General features: G+C 43.8%; 1 protein-coding gene across 1 annotated transcript in view; it reads left to right on the plus strand.

The window, feature by feature from the left end:
* The first annotated feature begins 5,535 nt into the window (after positions 1–5,535).
* The window catches only part of ME3 (malic enzyme 3), a 200,044-nt gene continuing 185,872 nt past the window's right edge, over positions 5,536–19,707 (plus strand). Inside the window, exon 1 of the mRNA XM_090265758.1 lies at positions 5,536–5,965. Within this exon, the coding sequence (XP_090121884.1) occupies positions 5,783–5,965 (183 nt within the window). The 5' untranslated portion in view covers positions 5,536–5,782. The remainder of the gene's footprint in view (positions 5,966–19,707) is intronic.

A 19,707-nucleotide genomic window follows, 5' to 3' on the forward strand; every position in this document is an offset into this window, starting at 1 on the left:
GAAGGGCATGTGCTCAGAGTGGTGAGTATGTGGACCACTGTCCTTCGGTGTAGACAAATAATAGTTGACTTTCTCCAAATATTACTGCAGCAAAGTGAATTAAAGAGTTATTTGGGGGCAGTCATGGATATAAATGTTATATATAATATTATACATTTATGAAGCAATAGAGTTAGCAAAAAAATAATGAATTTTTAATGCATCTCCATTTTTTTAACCCATATGGAGGGACATTAAAATATGCCTACATAAAACAAATAGTCTTGTTCAAAGATAGCTGACAACTAAAACTCTAATTGAAGCTACTTTTTGATACCCTTTTAACAATGGACCGAATTTGGCTTCAATGAAGTCCACCCTTGGAAGGCTACATTCAAATTTGATTCATATAAATTTTATTTAATCCAACAGAGTGAGTGTATTCTTGGTCTCAGGCACTGTCCCAGGTACTGGAGATACATTGACTTGTAAATGGTGGTTTTAGTCCTCAAGGAGCTCCATCTAGCAGGGCAACTGATAGATATGCAAAGCTCTGTGATCGGAATTGAAAAGCAAAGGTACCCACTGGGAATCTGGAAGGTCTGGCCCAAGAGGATGGGAATGGGATTCCTTTCCTGCCACCCCAAGAAGCATTATTACAACTATGGCAGAAGTCAGTAAGTGGAATGTGAAGGAAGAAGGGCCAATTAGTTGTACCTAGTGCTAGATCAGACCACAGGCTGACTAAGGAAGAAACTCAAAGTCGTCTGGAATTGGAAAAAGTTCTGAAACATTTTGATGGCTCTGAACCAGGCCTCCATAATCCTATGTTCTGCTCTAAAAGTAAGGAAATTGTGCTGAAACTAATAGGGTGCAGAGTGGGGGCTCCCCAAAGTCTCCATAGTCCAAGGTTGAGGGGTGAGGGAAGGGAGAGTGGATGATATTACCAGCTGTATAGCTTCTATAGCTCCTGCCCGAGAGGCAGGCAGGCAGAGGCCACTGAGAAACTGAGTCATTCTTGCCCTGACTAAAAATGGCAGCCGAGAGAAGGTAGAAGATACAGAAAACTGGCAAATGTAGCTCATTGTGGGAGGAGCCGAGTAGGAGATCACATAGGAAGCTCCAGGTCAGGATTTAAAATAAGGGGGGGCAGCCATGAAGAGAGAGAGCCATGATGTAGCAGCTACCCAGTTTTGTAGGAGGCCCTGGTCACCACGGGAGAGGGCCATGTGGTTGGAATGAATGTAGAAGAGAAGAGGAGGAGTAACCAAGAGGAAGGAGCCATGAGCCAGAGGGGACTCAGCCACGCTGCCTGTAGTGAGGTAGCAACTATGCAGTTTGTAATGAAACTACAGTTAGTCTGCCATGAGAAGGGAGAAGTAAGCACACAGCTCTGCAGTTTGTAGTCAGGATTCCGCCATGCATCCTGGTGTAGTAAGAAAGCAGGCATGCTGCTGCTCTGATCGTGCCTGCTCTACCTGACTCTGAAGCCACCAAGGACTCTGCCTTCCAAGGTGCTGACCTGCTGCCTCACAGACCTGGACTCTAGCTGGACTTTTGGGACTCAGGACATATGAAGAGGCCACTCTCTTGGAACTTGTGCCTTTTGTGGGACTCCACCATGATCCAGTGTAACATGACACATGTTTTCCTGGACTATTACATGGAAGCTGAGGACAATGCACCCCAAATTCGGAAGGAGAGAGCTGCTGCAAGAGGCTGGCAACTCTGAAACCCACAAGTGTACCTTCCGAAGGGACTGTAGAACTGTTTGCACAGCTGGCTTAAGATAAGGATATTAAGGAACTATGATGGGGGACTCAAATGTTGGAAAATTTTAGTTTCAGGTAGCGCCTAATAAGCTTAGTAATCAATGTATATAAAAAGCCATTGTTCCAGGAACTGAAAGTATGACCCACCTTAACTCCAGGAGACCATAAGCAGTTCCACCTTTGTGCATTAGGAGGACTACAAGCAATCAAGAGGGTATCCGAGCCATTGCACTCCAGGGTTACCACCGCCCAGGACACAGAGACCACCACCCAGGGGATGATGGCCACTGCCCAGGGCATAAGGACCACCCAGGACACAGATGAAAGAATGCTGCAGCTTTTATCTGATTAACCTTTTCCTCTGAATGCCAACCCCCTTACCTACACTTTTCTTCTCCTTACAAAAAGGATCCATTTACAACTGTAAGAGAAGAGCAATTAAAAAATGGGGAAAAAAAGAAATACATGAAACATATTCTATTTAAGTTATTTTGTTTTAAATAAATTTCTCATGTTAAGATTTTAAAAATAAATAAAATAAAATAACTATCAATCTGTAGGAGTTGGACGTTCATAGGTGCATTAGTCTGCTAAAGCTGCCATAGCAAACTACCAAAAACTGGTTGGCTAAACTATAGAAATGTATTTCTCATAGTCTGAAGGCTAAGAAGTCTCAGGATCAAGGTGCCTACAAGATAAATTTCATTTAAAAAAAAGGGGGGGGTCTATCTATAATGGAATTTAAGATGGCCTGTTAGGGTACAAACCCACCATCTTCTCAGATCGCTGACCATCTGAATAAAGCATCCATAAAGAAGGTTCAACCCCTGTCTCTGCTTATGGGGCCTGGTAGATGGATGGCAGGCAGCACGAACACTGGCCTTTCTGGTTTCAACTATTGGGCTTAGTTTTGGCTTATAGCATGGTGGGGAGCAGGAGAAGTGCTGGGTCTTGTGGGAAAACAGGGCTTCGAGCTGGAATGCTCCCAGCCACTACCCCACCAAGGTTTCACCCCTGTAAATAAATGCCTGTTTCTCTCAATACTAATCATTGGGTCATGTACCAAGGTGCCACATGCATGAGCCCCGCTTTGCTGAGTTACAAAACCAGAGAAAAACCACACATGCCAATAATAATGGCTAACAGTTTCTGAGCATTCACTCTATGCCAAACACTTTAATATAAAGCATTATACCTAGACTTGTAGTTACTAGTCCCCAGGAGCCGTTCTCATCTTCCTTTTAGTGGTAGGCTCCCCTTCTGAACTTTAGTAAAGAACATGCATGTCTTTTCCGCTAGAGATAATAGTGTCCCTTCCTCTTTCCCTTGCCCAGTGGCTGGGATGCCTATGTGCTATTAGTGTTTCTGTGGAGAGGAAGGAGGACAACAACCTGGAGAAAGAACCTGCGTCCCTACACAGCTCTTGCTCCTGTCTTCTGCAGCTGCACCTGAACCTGCCTTTAGCACCTTTCCTTTACTGTGGCCAAAGGTGAGGATATAGGCAACAGGTGAGGATACACAAGAGACTCATACATAAACTGTATGTGCTTTAGCAAATAGATGGTATAAAAATTTTATTGGCTTGTTTGGGAATTTTTCTTGTTTACATCCTGGTTTCTAGCTGAATTTTAAATGACTTAGGTTACCTATTAAATGCCCTCCAGTTGAGAGAGAGGTCATTTTATTGAGCAAAGGCAGACTCATTCAACAAATAGTTCTTGATGATTTGCTATGTGTCAGGTACCAAAGATGGAACACACACATACACATACACATACACATAATCTCTATGCTCAGGATGTTTGTCAACTGGTAGGAAAATATGCAAATATAAAAGCAGGGTTGAGAGCAAAGTATCAGTTACTACCCTTGGTTGCAAGGCACCAAAAATCTAACTCAAGCTGGTTTAAGGAAAAAAAAAAGATCATTTAATTTAAGGGCTTATGTAAACATACAGTCCAAGAGTAAACCTGACTTGGGCATTTAAACCTTACTGAGTTAGAATCTCCATGGATAGGCCTAGAAATCTGTGTTTAGCCCCTCTCCAGTCCTCCAGGTAATTTTGACTCTGTTTTGGAATGCACAGTTTTAAATAGATCATTAGAGCTGCAACTTGAAAATTGGACTGGAAAGGGGAGAGACTGAAGGAGGAGATAATCCCTCCTAAGGGAGAGGTAGGATCCTGACTCCTGGCAGGAGCAGCCACCTGGCTGTAGATAAGGACAGCCCCGAGCACTGTGACATCTGCTTTGTACTTAGAACAGGGCCAGAGAGCACACTCCGAAGGCTGCTTGCATGGGGAGGTTCGAAGGGAGTCAGTAGAGAATGATGCCACCGGTCTGGTACTCAGTTTGGGGATTCATAACCCTGATGACAGTGGCTGTCACTTCCCTTAATTCACCCAACACAACTGTTTCTTGTATGACTATGTACCAAACACAGCTAGGCAACGAGGATACAGGGGTTTACAGGCAAAGAGCCTTTCCTCAAGATGCTCTCATTCTAAGAAGAGACAATAAACAACTAGAAAAATGAGTTAATACTAGATGTGCTAAGTTCTTTGAAGGGAAAAGAAAAACAACCCTTCACTATATAGTCCCTAATGGAGACCAACACTGGATGAAGTGGAAGAAAGGCCTTTGAGTTGACAACTTAGTAGAGATCTGAGGGAATGAGTATTCCAAGTAGAGGCAAGAGCAAGTGCAAAGGCCCTGAGGTGGGAGGGGCCTCAGTGGGGTGGAAACACAGGAAGGAGCAAGTGTGGCTAAAACTCAGGAGAGGAAGAGTGGAGTGAGATGAACCTCAAAAGCTGGCAGGAGCCAGGCTATGGGATAACCTATAGGCACCAAAAAGAGTGGATTTTATTCCACACAGAATGAAATGTTTGCTTTAAAATGAATCGCCTGGCTACTGTGTGCACAAAGTATAAAATTAAATTCAGGACTAGGTGGACACAAGGTCCCTGTCTGGCCTCAACAATCCACGGCAGGCTCCACGGGTCCCTATGAGCTCTCTTAGTAGCTATGGACACTGTATCAACCAGCATTGTTCAGTAGAAGTTTCAGCAAAGATGGGGGCTGTTCCATACCTGTGCTGTTCGATCCATAGCTACTCTGTGCAAGTGGCTCTTGAGCATGTGAAATGTGGGTAGTGTGACTGAGGAACTGGAATTTTAATTTTATTCCATTTAAATTTATAGAGCCATGTGTGGTTGATGGCTATTGTACAAGATAGCACAATGCAACACTGAGCACTGGGTGTCTGAGTATTTCCATTCTGAATCCCGGGGCCAGGTCCCTCCCCAAATAGTGGGAGAGTCAGAGGGTGTGTTGATCCCCAAACGCTACCCTTCTCCAAGTGTTCACCTTGTTAAAATGGAGAGGCTGAGGGGGGCGGCATTCTGAGCTCCATTGTATCTCTGGGGAGGTATGCGCACGCTGGTATGAGGAGCTCTAGTTGCGTTCGCAGGGGAAGCCCCGCACTGCGAACAAAAATTTCGGGGACCACCCTGTCTAGAACGCACCAGCCCCGCGCTCTCGCAGCCACGGGCGCGGTCCAGCCATTAGCAGGAGGGAAACAACGGCCCGCGGCGCCTCGTTCTGCCTGCCTTGCAGCGGGGCTGCGAATTCATCAGCTTTGGGCGCTGCGCAGGTGGGCTGGGGAATGAGGCAACCTCGGCAAGTCACCAAGCGAGGTTGGAAGTTCGGGGACTCCTCGCTGCGCAGTCGCTTCTTCCCAGGGATGAGGGCGGGGGTGACGCGGCTGTCACCTGCACAGAATCTGCTTCCTGGGCTTGCTTTCGCTTTGCCGGGAGCTCGGTGAGGCCGGCGCACCGCAAGCTCTGAGAGCCGTGCAGGTGGCAGCCGAGAAGGGCCCGGGCTGGATCCTTGAACCCTTCACGACCCCCGGAGCTCTTCCGGAGGACTGGTCCTGGGCTCAGGCACAGAAAGGGTTCAGCGCGCGTAGGGTTGCCTGGCCGGAAGGCGCCCCTGACCTTGGTTTCTCCCCGGTGCCAGGTCTGCTCAAGGACCATGGGCGCCGCGCTGGGCACGGTCCCGAGGCTGGCTCTCCTGCCCGGCCGGGCCTGCCGCACCGTCCCACTTTGGGCGCCCTCCGCACCTGCCCGATGCAGCCATTCCAAGTCCAGCCCGGTGCGCCCAGTGCCCCTGAAGAAGCGAGGATACGATGTTACCAGGAACCCTCATCTCAACAAGGTAACGGTCCTCAAAGGTAGGATGGCACAAACCGGGATCCTGTGGCGGCGGAGGGCGGCGCCCCGCCTCCTGGGCCTGGGAAGGATTTTCTCAGGCGCTCTTCCAGCGATTTTCCTTTTTGCATTACAGGGGCTTGATTTAACCCGGTTTGGCTTTTTCTCCCCCACCCCTCTTCTGCTTAGAAGGGAGCCCAGTTTATTCTGTGAGACCAATATAGGCTGGATTAAGGTCCTTGTGACCAGTGTGACCTGGTGTCAGATCTCCCCTTGGTACGTACTAATTCTGTTGATCTTGGGCAGCTCCTCTAATCTGGCACTCCAAGTTTCCTTATCTGTATAAGAGAGACAGTTGTTTCAGGACTGCTGTGAGATTTAAAGAGAAAATGGAGGTGGAGTTCTTTGCACAGTGTACCTGGCACCCACTGAAAACAAATGTCAGCTGAAGTTATTATTATTCTGAGAAAAAGATTAATTTGAAAGCAGGGACAGGAAAATCTAGAATTATAGAATCTTTAGACATTGAAGAGGCATCAGAGGTCCTAATTCAAACCTCTCCTTTTACAGATGAGAAAATAAGACAAAGGGAACTTGCCCAAGGTCACCAGCTAGTTAGTTCTGGCCGCCCTGCAACTGCAATCCAGATTTGGATCTCTGGTGCTTTAGTCAAGTTCAGCCCACTGCTAATGTGGTGCTTAAAGGCACACACATTTGTTTCTGGGAATAGAGTTTAATATCACTGGTTCAGAGATTCCAGCTGAGAAAGACAAATCAGTATTAAAACCCAGGAAGCAAGAGGCCCGGATTTTGATACCTGTCATCCTACATTTCAAATTAATTTTTTTCTGAGGTTCAGTTTTCTCCTGCCTAAATGGGATATTATGATAGACCTTCCATTTCTACCTCATTTGGTTATTGTGACAATCAAGTGAATTGCTGAATTTGATATAATATTTTAAATTATATAAAGCCCTTGATAAGTAAGTAATTACTGCAAAATAAAAATTTTAATAATTTATTTTCTCATCATTATGAAATTAAAGTGAGGAAATGCTTGTGGGAAAGGTGTTTTTCAGAAATAGGAAGTTGTGTAGATGCTAAGTAGTGTGATTGTTTCCTGAAGAATTAATAGAAGAAGATAAGAAAAAGTCTTTTTTTAAATTCTGCCTATCGTATTATATCCCTGCCTTCCCCCCAAAAGACCCTACATCCTTTGTATAGTCCTACTTGGGAATATTTAAGGTGTTTTATGAATTTAAATTACATTGGTAGCAAGTGTTAAAAAATAAATTAGCTTAAGCAAACAAAATGTGCCTTTTAACTAAAAATATCTAGAGGGAGGTTTGCAGGCAAGGCTTGATCCAACAGTCCAGATGGCATTTCCAAGGATAAAGGTTTTCTCTGGCACTCTGCTCTGCGTCCACAACATCAGCTTCCTCCTCAGGCCCCATCCAGTGGTGTCTTTCACCTCAGTGCAGCCATAGTCCCGTATCTCCTATTCCACATGACGCAGGGACAAACAAACTCTTTCTTCTGGTAGCTCCTGTGGGAAAGACATTTTCTCTGAAGCCTCAGAAAAATAATCCTTTCGTCTCATGGACTCTGATTAGATTCCCTTTCCATTCCCAACCTCAGTATCCTAACTTAAGCCAGTCAGGGCCCACCCCTACCATTAAAGATAAAATATAAAGTAGGGCCACCCACACTAACTGATTTAGAATAAAAGTGATGTGGTTCTCCCACAGTAAAGTGTGTGCTGTCATCAGAGTGAGGAGGGATGGACGCTGGAAGGCAAAACAATAAATTCTCGCTATAGACTCCAATCATTTTGACAGTAATTACCTTAGAAGTACTGGCATAGTACCAATCAGCACTTAATATTTTGTGAATAGTTAAAAAAATGAAGGACTGAAGTGTCTGTGTTTTTGTTTTTAGCTTTAGGCTTATAGCTCCCTAAAAGCACTCTTGCTCCTGTCTCTTCTTCCTTCTAAATAATATAAATGGCACATTGTCCATAAATCTAGGGAACCTTACCTTTTCATGATGTTAACAGTTTTTGTATATCCCCAAACTCAGTCGATGCCAGTCTGGAGCGAGGAGGGTACCTAGGGTGATGCCAGATGAGCCTATTGGTGTCTCCTTTCGCCCCTGGGAGAGAAGGAAAGCAGTGGAGCCGCAGCACTGCCTGGGAGCTACTGTGAATGCTCTCACCCCCACCGAGTGCCTCCTTCTTGCTGTCCCGCTGACCTCCAGTGCTGAGTCTCCAAGGAGGGCTTGAAGCTCGGTGCTGTCCACCAGCTGTATGGGGAGACTTGCTGCCTTAAACAGAACAGCTGAGTTTATCATTGAGAAAGCAAGAGAAGGGCAGCTTTGAAAGGGTGTAGTGTTTAATGGGTGGGTCTGTGGGTGGGCTTTTTTTTTTTTTTTTTTTCCTGCAAGATTATGAAGTCTTCCAAGGCAGGGACTGGTTTAATGCATTTGTGTTCAACAGGCAGTAAGTTCCTGAAGGATCTAGCAAGGGCTATAGACATGAAAATTAACACTACATTCTTGGAATATGTTCACTAGATTTGCATCCCTTTTTTTTTTTATCCTCATCCAAAGGCATGCTCGTTGACTTTAGAAGGAGGAGAAAGGGGAGAGAGAGGGAAAAAAACATTGATGTGAAAGAGAAACATTGATTGGTTGCTCCTCCTGTGCACCCCAGGCAGGTTCAAACCCACAATCTAGGGATGTGCCCTGACTGGGGATCAAACCCATGACCTTTTGGTTTATGGGATGACATCCAACTAACTGAGCCACACCAGTCAGTGCTGCATCCCATTTTTCACAGACCAGAAGAGAAATTTAATTTGAAGCTTGAGGGCAGAGGGGGATCAGGAGTTGGGGTTTTCTGAAAGAGGAAGAGCCACTGAACAAGCCATGTGGGCGATGTGCAATGACAGTCAGGCACCAGCTTTGTCACACCCTTGTCGTGCGATCTGTGATGAATCTCATGAGCTCCCCAGCCTGTGTCATCCCACTGCTGTAAGAATCATGGACGATAGCTCCTGTGAAATCATTATGAAAACTGTGAAGTGCTAAATATTAGATGACCAGGTTAACAATTCCCAGAATTCAGGTTGGAAGGGCCCTTAGTCCTTGCCCTAGCCTGGAACTGTTTGGACTACAGGTCACAAACCGTGGGACAAAAACTTACCTTAGTGGATCTCACCAGCATGTTTATTTTAAAGGAATAGATTAGAATAGACTAAAAACTAGTAAATGTATTAAAGTTAATAAAAATAAGTATTGTATCAGGTCAGCAGGTGAAATGCCAATTATCACTGTGGATTATAATACAAAATGTTTTTGAAAAGTGTCATTTCCACCCAACCTCTTATTTTCAGATGAAGAGACAGGCTGAGAAGGTCAAGTGACTCCACAGAGATTGTCATTGGTTGCAGAAGTAGACAGAAGCAGCCATCCTCCTGATTTGAAGTCCACTAGATAACAATGACAATTCTCATTCACATCTGCTTTGGCTGAGTTAGGCATATTCCTAATGACAGAATTGAAACTAAATGAATCCAAGTTCCCTTCAGGAGTCCAGATTCTCTGAATGATGCAAATTCACCAATACATCAACTTCTTTTTCTTTTTTCTTTATTTTCTTTCTCTCTCTCTCTCTCTTTTTTTTTTTTTGCTAATGTTCTCCCTTTCTTCTAAAATTTAGGTAATGACCTCTTCTATTGTTCATATAGATTGTAAAAACAGAGTAAATCTTTGATTACATTTTACAGGATATCGGCCATATTTTACTTACATTAAACAGGCAATTGTCAACCCCATTTTCTAGGGATATTTTCATAGCCCGGTATCATCTCCATTCTATTAATGCAGGAAATGAGCCCTCAAAATGTTTCTGGCCCCAGTGTACTTACAGCCTCTTTTGGGAAGGGCTATCCTGTCTCCCACTCCCCAAGTTAGATGTGAGTCCCCTCCTGGTTGTCTTACCATTTTGTGTTTGTTTCCTTTTGGCACCGAGCACCCTGTTATAATGGCTCTTTCATTTGTCTTCCACACCAGACCTTGAGCATCTTAAGGACAGAGATGGTGTCTCTGTCTGACTTGAGATGCTCAATAAATATTTGCTCTTTAATGATCTCAGTCAGTTTATGACCCCTTTCCTCTGAACTTTATTAACCCCAACGCAGCTACTTTACAGTTAGCCCAATGCTCTCATTGCCTAGAGAAATGATTACAAATGGCCCATTTGGAGGAAATGCACTTACTTGACCCAGATCTTCCCAGACTTCAGGGCATTTCACCGAAGGGGTGTGTGGTTTCCCAGAGTGCATCAGCCTTCCCCTTTGACACACCCACAACAATGATTTTTGCTATAAAACTCCACTGACTCTTCACTTGCAGTTTTTAAATCTCTTGGTCTTGATAGTCATGGAAAAAATGAATGAAGAGGGGGCTTAGTCAAGTCACTGTGATTATGGACCAGCACATTTCATGCACTGGGGCACCCAGAAACTGCAAAGCACCACAGGTGAGCGCCTCCTCACATGGGCTTGATATGTTTAGATCATTGAACCAGTAAAGGCTTGGTGGCCAGCACTACAGCATTGCCTGCACATCTGAGGCTACACAGGTTTCAGCTCAATTCCTTTTATATTCAGTGGTGATTTATTAGATTCCCACACAACTAGGATTTGCCTTTGATTAAGTATATGTTTCTGTTCAGTGCCAGCTTAGAACTTAATCTTACCTCCTTTTGGTGAGGGGACTCTGTCATTGCACACTTGGCTCATTGATCAATCAGGAGATGATGACTGGGCTGTGTGAAGAATCAGAGGTTTGTGGGTGATGCTGTTTTCTTCCCCAAAGGCAGATAGTATAATATGCTTTCCCAATACCTGTTTCTGATGTGATGTTGAATTGAGCATCTAATTGAAAGAGAAGCAATGGATTATTAAATAACATTAGTTCCATAACTAGCAGTTTCTTCTAGATTTGAGCCTCTCATGCAGGACTCTGGGGATTGAAGCTCAAATACTGTTCAGATATTTTAAGAACAAACAAGCAGAGGCAGGTTGGAATTAAATCTTTTCCTGTCAAATACTATCCTCATTTCATGGAATTGAAGACATTTGGTGTTAGGGCTTTGTGCTTGGAACAGCTAAAAGAACTTGTATGAGTTAGGCTTAAGGTTAAGCAACTGTAACAACGTGCACACCTAATACAGAGGCTCAAAAAGACAGAAGTGTATTTCTATCTTATAAACAAGTGTGGGTAGATGGTTGCAGGTTGGTATGTGGCTGGATTTGTTGCTTTGCCCTCAGTGTGCATTTACATTTCATAGTTCCAAGTGGCAACTCTAGCCTCTGCTATTAATTCCCTACAAAAGCCAGTGGAAAGGAGAAATGCCTTCAAAGGTCACAAATTAGATGTTGCAAATATCACTTCCACTCACATCCGATTTGCTGGAATTTGGTCATATACTACACCTAGTTGCAAGAGAACCTGGGAAATGTAACCTTTAGCAGGCCTTCCATGTATTCAGCTAAAAATTCTACACTTTAAGGAAAGAGAGAATGGATATTGACCTGCCACAGAATGTTTATGTGAAACTAATTCTTTTACTGTCAATTTTACTCAACCTTTAAAATCTGCCAGTTTCTCTACAACCTCACTACCACCAGCTTTGTTCACTCCTTTATCATCTCATGTCTAGATTGTGCAGGAGCCTCTTCATTGGTCTCCCATCTTGTAGTCTTGTCCCTTTCAACTGCTGCTCTGTGCCTGTTAACTACACCTTGAGAGGCTAAAACCTTGCACACACACTTAACCACTCTCTTTCTTTCAGACCCCATATCCGATCCACCTGTTGCTCTATTTTCAGACTAGATCTGGAATCCAAGCTCTGCTCACCACGGGTCCCACTCAGACCCAGGGTACACACATTTCTCTGTTGGGTGACTACAGCAGCATCCAAGCTGGTCTTCTGGCTTCCACCGGTGCTCATCTTGTGTGTTCTCCATACAATAGCCAGCATGACCCTTTAAAAACTAAGTTTGATAATGTCACTATTCTGCTCAAAACGCTGCCAAGTCAGAGTCCTTACAGTGCCTTGCATAACTTGACTCTCTCTGACCTCATCTTTGCTAGTTACGTCAGCCTCACTCGCTGTCCAAACCCCTCTGATCTCCTGGCTGTTCCTCAGACAGTCTACACATACTCCTACCTACAGTCTTTGCACTGGCTGTTACCTCTTCCTAGAACACATTTCCCCTAAATAACCATGTGGTTAACTCCCTCACCATCTTCAAGGATTCTCACTTTCTCAATGAGACTGATTCTGCCCACCCCATGTGAAGTTGTAAATAGACCTTTCAACTTTCTTGGTCACCTTTAACATGGTCTGCTTTTCCTCCATAGTATTTGATATTTCCTAACATACTACTTAATTCCCTTACTTATTATGTCTCTTGTTTATTGTTTGTGTTTCACCACTATACTGTAAGCTCCATTTAGGCAGGGATTTTTGTCTTTTTGTTCATTGGTGCATCTAACATACTAAGAACAGTGGCTGACTCGTAGTTGGTACTCTATAAATAGCTATTGGATGAGTGAATCATTCAGAGACATCTCCTGGGGCTCCCTTCTCTCATCCCTCCCCTTTCACCAAAGCCCCGCCCCTTCTTTCACCCTGGTACCTCTCCTCTCTCAGTGTCCCGCTCCGTGTTGTTGGGGTGCCCAGGATCACCACTAGTGGGAGTGTGGATAAATCTCCCATCAGCCCTTTGTGTGCCAGAGGCCCACTTTAGAGTGAAGATGAGAGGAGCGTGACTCAGAGATGTTCACGCTTTGTTATTTCCAGTTTTACCAACATTAAACCAAGGCCAGGAGAGAAAGAGGTCCTATTTAGGAGACATGGGTGGTGACTCAGAAACAGAGATAGAAGAGGACATTCTTGAGGCCCATAGGAAAAAACAAAGGGGAGGGCATTTAGGGAGTAGCCCAGAGGTAGGAGACCCAGCTTCTGTCAGCATCTCTAACTTCCTAGAATTCCTACCCTATACTTTGAATCCTTAGAGCCCCATCCCTGCTCTGAACTCCTCTGATTCCCTTGTCCTAGAGCACCTCTACTAAAGACAAGGGAAACCATTTTATGGACTTAGTGCCTCACCCCCATCTATTCATATGTTCAAGCCCTAACCCCCAATGTGATGGTATTTGGATGTGGACCCTTTGGAGGTAATTCGATTGTGAGGGTGGAGCCCTCATGATGGGATTAGTACCTTCTAAAAGACAGGAGACAACTCCCTCTCCCTGTCTGTGGTGTGAGAATAGAGTGAAAAAATGGCCATTTGCAAGCCAGGAAGCCATCAGCAGCAACTGACTCAGCCAGTACCTTGATCTTGGACTTCCAGCCCCCATAAAATCCCACTGTTTAAGTTACTCAGCCTATGGTATTTTGTTATAGCATCCCACGTGGACTAAGACACCATACCAAGAAGTGCTTTCTCTCCCAAGGATCAGAAAATTGAGGAGTGTGGGATGGGGTGCCAGGAGCACTGAGGGAGATTTGCTACTCCTTGAACCCAAAGTTAATGCTTAGAGAGTATTTTCTTATAAACACGTTGTTATGAATAGTTGAATTAATCTCCAAAGAAAGTATATTATGTGTTATATTAGCATTTGTGTGATGATTATGGAGATTTTAGAAACACTGGCTTATGTTTATGAATGCTTAATTCAAAATGCAAAATACTAAGTGGAATCTATAACCAAGAGTGTTTCTGTAAAAAGATGTAACTGTAAAAAGACTTGGAAGTAGAAGTGTAAATATGATTATGTTAGTGCAGTGGAATTATGGGGGACCTATTTTCTCTTTATTTAATTTTCTTTAATGTTCCTTTATATTTTCAATTTTAGGTTACAGTTTCTGTTGGAAATTAAGTTTCTAGAGCCCAGTAAATAAAATTCAGACAAACTTTGGGAATTTGTCCCCTCTGTAACACAGGGTGGCATTCATATAGTATGGAAATTCCTCTAAAATAATCTTATTTCAAGGTTTACCTGCATATAATTAATCTTCTAGAAGTGCTATGTTTAGATTCATGTAATAGAACATTAACATAGGAACCTGCTGCCTGTTCTAAAAAGAGTTGTAAACAATGATATCTAGGTTATATAAGCAGCATCATGAAGGGCGGATCCCATACAGAAATACACATTGTCTGACTCAGACTTGGGCCAACTAGCATCTAAGCCAATCTGCATCTGGGCTTTCTATGGGGTCTCTGTGGTTACGTTTTCATGATCATCTTCAGTTTCCCTGTTTCCAGTTTCTCCTGGTCTTCTTGGTTTTTTGTAGGCTCTGGGGGTAATGGCTTCCTTTTACTTTGTATTTTTGTCATTTCTACCAAAGGTTCCTTTTATCATCTACCCGCTTTTTTACAAATGTTAGCCTCATAGAAGGGAAGAAAGGCCTTCTGATTCATATGGCCATTGCAAAGCGGTCACTAATGTGCAGTACTTTTGTTTGCAAAGGCGTGGATTATAGTCAGCCTCCAAACCTTCACTTTGATGTGGGGAAAGTACATTGGGAAATCCTTTGGGGTGGTGTCCGACTGCCTCTCTGATGCAGAATACAAAAGATGCTCTATGATTGTGCAATGAAAATCTGAGGGCTATCCTACAATTGGGGATGCTGAGGTCAGTGGTTAAAAGCATGCATTCATTCTGTACCCAAATGGTTGCCTAGCAGCCTGGTTTAAACACAGCTCTAGCCAACAGGACACAGTAAAGAGTAAAATGTACTTAGTCATTTGAGGAGAGGGATTTTTGATGGAAAGATCATCAGCTTTTGAGGAACTTGAATAAGAGAAAATCAAAGCTGCATTTGCTTTTAAAAGCGATACTGAAAGCTAGAGGGACCATAGGGGATAGGGTTGAATGATGAGCAATTTGAGAATATTATTTTTTGGAAGCATTTTGTCTGGGTTTTGTGTTGCTGTTTGATGGCAGAACTACATGAAGCTCATTGCATATTTGGAACATACTCTCCCATGGTATGGCACTCTGGAGAAGGCAGACTCTGCTCCTTCATTTTGTGTTACTTGGTTTTTTGCAAAACAGAAAGACAGAGCCAACCCCTGCACAAGGTGGCATCTCTTCTGAGCTGTCCAGTGTCCTCCCCAACAGGACAAAGGCTGCCACTGCCCCCATGACTGAGGTGGAGCTGGGTCTCCTCTCCCAGTAGACCTTCCTCTTCCTCTGGTATCTGAGGGAAGTGTTGAGGGTTCCAGCCCAGATTCCTGTTATACTGAATTTCCTTCAGTAGCAGAATGCTTTTTGGAGGGAATTCAAATAATAATTGTAAGAGCTAGCACTTTTTAGGACCTAGTGTGTGCCAGGAATTGTTCTAAGAGTTTCTATACCTTAACTAATTTCACACAATACCAGAACCTTTTGAAATATAACATTATATAACAGATGAAAAATCTGAGCCACAAGGAGGTTAGCTACTTGCCCAAAGTCGTGCAGCTCATAGTGACAGAGCTGGGTCTTGAATTCAGGCCATCTGCTTTTAGGGCCCACATCCTAACACCTTATGCTTTGTTGTCACTTCCTGCATGCAAGTGCCCTCTGACTTGGAACTAGGCCATGGATCCTCATGTTCTGGGGCCTTGCTAGGTGCTAAGAGGGGCATTCCCTGCTGGGAGCTGGAGGAAACTTCAAAGATCGCAGGATACCTTCTCTTCACCCTTTAAATGTGTGTAATTCTCCCGAGGCTCATTTGTTTATCAAATTTATTCAGCAGACATTTGCTGAGTGCCTATCACATTTTAGGCACTGGAAGCCAGATGGTGAAAACAACACTTCTTTTGCCTTCAAGGAGTTTACGTGTAAGAAGGGTGGAGGTGGCGGCCAGTTAGTAAGCAGGCGTCTTAGTTCAGTAGGCTGGCCTAAGGAGATGCGCAGAGGAATGAGTGCTATGGGAGCGTGGGAGCAGGGTGCAGAAGCTCCTACTACACAGTGTTGGGGGCGCTTACACAGATGGGAGAGGAGGACTTGGCAGATGAAGGTGGTGGAGGAGAAGCTGTCTAGATCAAACTGTGAAAGACAATGGCTTTTTCTCTGAGAACAGCCACCTTTTGTGTTGAATGTATAAAAATTGAGCACTAGACAGACCTTATAAGGGACCACATTGTCAGCAAACTAAATAATAGTATGAAACCTCTAATTCTACAGATAGAGTTAATGCTACAGCTCCAGTACTGCGACATGCTCTTTGATTTTGTTCTTTTCCTTGCTTTTATGTTGCACTACTCTAGGGGGCGCCATTCACACTGGGGTCACTTATGGAAATGTTCGACATGCTTGAGGGTTCAGCTCTCAGGGGACACCACTGCCACACTGTCTTCCTGGATAATGCCACATGGAGGTGACTTGTTCAGCCTCTACACTCCTTTGGCATTCAGCTTGTGCAGCATGCCCTTTTCCACATTTGGTCTTAGAGTGCATTTGTAGTGTGGTTATGTGTCTCCATTTCGATGTCTTCTCTGAGCCAGGACTCCGTCTTAGGCACTCCATGCCCAGCACAATGCCTTCTTCAGAGTAAACCCTCAGTTAAAACTAGTTACATGAATCCCTTTCACATTCTCCTGGACAGACCAGAAACCACTGTGATAAAGACCCCATCTGCCGTCTCTTCTACTTTTATATAAATCTAAATTCTATTTAGATCTCTCCATGGAGCTTGGAGAATTTTGAAAACCAAGATATATTTTGGTCATATACATTTCAGGAATTCATTTATTTAAGAGAGGTTTCTACTCTGATGCTGTCCCAACCAGGTGCACTTGATCTAAAGAACAGAACCTTTATAATGAGATTATTTATTCTCATTCTTGAGGCTACTTTAAAGACATTAGATTTAGACCTACTACAACTAGCAACAGGTTGAAAGATTCTGGCTGTGAAGGAAAGTATTCAGCTAGAGCCAAATGTGTGACCCCCTCTACCCTGCAGAGCACAGCCCATGTCCAGGTGTTAGGCAGCAGAGCACGGTAGGGATTTGGAATCAGAAAAGCCCCAAGTTCCAATTCTAGCTCCACAATTCACTAGATTTGGGAACTTTGGAAGGCCACTTCATTTCTCTAAGGCTCAGTTTCCTCATCTGAGAATGGGACTGATAATAAAATATACCTACTTCACAGGGTGCTTCAATGATTAATGTATGTAAAGCACATTGTAAGTGCTCAATTAATTCTCAACTAATCCACATCTCTAAAGCTTTGCCCCATTCCTAATACAGTGCGAAGCCCTGTCTGGGCTGCAGAAGTCACAGACATGATAGGGCTTAGACCAGACCCTTGCCCTCTCACAACATTCAGTCTGGAAGGAGAGAGAAGTGGACTGAGGGATCCCAAATCATTCTGGGTGGGACTGAACACATAGAGTTTAGGCAGAGAATTGATAAGAGAGGAGTCAGGGAAGAAGCTGGTTGTCTGGAGACTTCAGCGAATATTTCTCCCTGTACTTGATAGAGTTTAAGGATAATCTGGACTTTTGTCTGAAAGATACTTAAGTAAAAATATCACTAGAAAACTCAAGTGTCATTTAAAGAGCTGGTATTTTTGGAAGTTGATGCTGGTGTTGAAGGGAGTGGCTACCAATCATACCCTGCAGGAATCTCAGGATTTTGTTCCAATGTTCTGGCACATTCTAACCAAGGTTTTTAGAAGTAATGCTGAAAAACCTATCCAAATTTAACTGGATCTGTTTCTCTCTCTGTCTTTCTCTCTCACTCCCCACCTGTCTGTCTATCTATTTTTCTATAATTACTATGACACTCCTAATTTTGTGACAGCAACACAGCAAGACAAGAGAATGTCTACTATGGTAGTTTAGCATAGAAGTTAAAATGTTGCTATAAATCCAGGTAAACAGGACATGACTGGGCCCACTTCACCCAGCAAGGAGTTTAAGCTAGTCCTACAATCTCCATATACTCTGCCATGGGTAATTAATAAATACTTGCATATACACATTTTAGGTGAGTGTGTCTCCTCTGTTAGAGCTCAGAATGAGCATGCCCCAAGAGACCATTTTGAAGTCATCTTGTCCAGTTCTTTGCCTTTGGGCAGTTAATATCCTACATGCTACCACCCTTTACAGATAAGGTTTCAGCAGCCCAGGGAGATTTAATGTCCAGCCCAGGAAGTGAGTTGTGGAGGTTGACTCTAGCCCAGTTTTGGTGGTGTTCGTCTCTTAGACCCACTGCCTTTGAAAGGTAGCACTTGGCTTGTCATCCTGAAATAGTACCTGAGGCAGCCTCAGTCGACAAGCAGAGTGCTTTTGAATCTCTCCATAGAAAGAATATGATTTCATATTAACTATTGCTGCATGTCGCAAACCCAAACATCTGCTAACACAATTCCTGCTGTCACTCCTATGTGTCCATTTCTGATGAATGGACATGCTCCTCACTCCCAGCTTCAGCTCAGCTTTTCTATTTTTTCTCTGCAGTAACATGATCTCAAAGACAGTCCACAAACCATTTGACAGCAAGCTCAGCCCTCATGTCATACTCTCCCTTCTTATCTTTTATTTTTGGTCTCTTCTAGCCCATAATTACTTGTTTTGACTGGTGAAATCACTTCGGGTCACAGGACACTGAATAGCAATGCAGTTGCCACCTGATAAAGCAGGAGTAAAGATAAGTGGTGTGGAGAAAAACCTATTAACAGCCATTTTTAGAAAGAGGCTTTGCAATCTGCCCGTCAGAGATGAAAGATTTCCCTGTTCTCACACTCCATGAACTGGCAGCAGCTTCTCCTCCTGTCTGAGACGCCTTAGAATCTGCCTCACCATGCCTACAGGAGACAATGGCAGGGGTGCTGGTGTGGCTGCCAGGCGGGAAGGCCTGCTGAGCAGAGAGGGTCCTGCCTCCAGTGACCAGACTTGGCTGCAGGCTCTTGAGTAGTCTCAGCTTTGGTTAACTGAGCTGTTCAGTCTTTTGTGACCTTCCACCAGTCTATGGACACAGAGTCAGCTTCCTCCTCTGGGACATATAATTGCTAGAATAATAATATTAGAAACAATAATAAATACTTATATAATGCCTACCATGCCAGGATCTCTTATAAGGGCTTTCCATGTATTATCCCCAAGCAGAGAAAAACTTGTGGATAATGTAAACTTGTCCCACAGCTCTCTCACCTCTTGTTCCCATGGCCTCCTCTCCCTTACAGATTTCTTAACAAAATATCCTGAGGGTCTTAATAGAAGCCTTGGGCTTCCTAGGGCTGCCAACCTAAGTGGGCCTTTTCAGCTTACAGAGTTCTGCTGTCTGTCCTGGATCTCATCTCTACTTACTTCCCTGCCATCCCATCCACCTATCTATCCATCCATCCATCCATCTGTCAGTCTGTTCATTTTCTCTCCATCTGTCCACCCAGCAGCCACCAAATATTTATTGAGCATCTACTTTCTCTCAGGCACTGTTAGGTGTTGGGAATAAATAGTAAACATGACAGCTATGATCCTTCTCCTTAGTTAGTATGTAATCTTGTGAGAAAGGCAGTAAGTAAATAAACAAAATTATACAGATGGTTATTAGTGGTAGAGAAGAAATAAACAGGGTACATACAGTGTGAAAGAATAACAGAGGGCTACTTTAATGGTAAGGGAAGACCTCTTAAGAGGTAACATTTGAGAAGAGACCTAAAGACAGCCAGGAGAAAA

This window comes from Furipterus horrens, unplaced genomic scaffold (genome assembly GCF_987537825.1).
Source record: "Furipterus horrens unplaced genomic scaffold, mFurHor1.1.pri manual_scaffold_2, whole genome shotgun sequence".
Lineage (NCBI taxonomy): Eukaryota > Metazoa > Chordata > Mammalia > Chiroptera > Furipteridae > Furipterus > Furipterus horrens.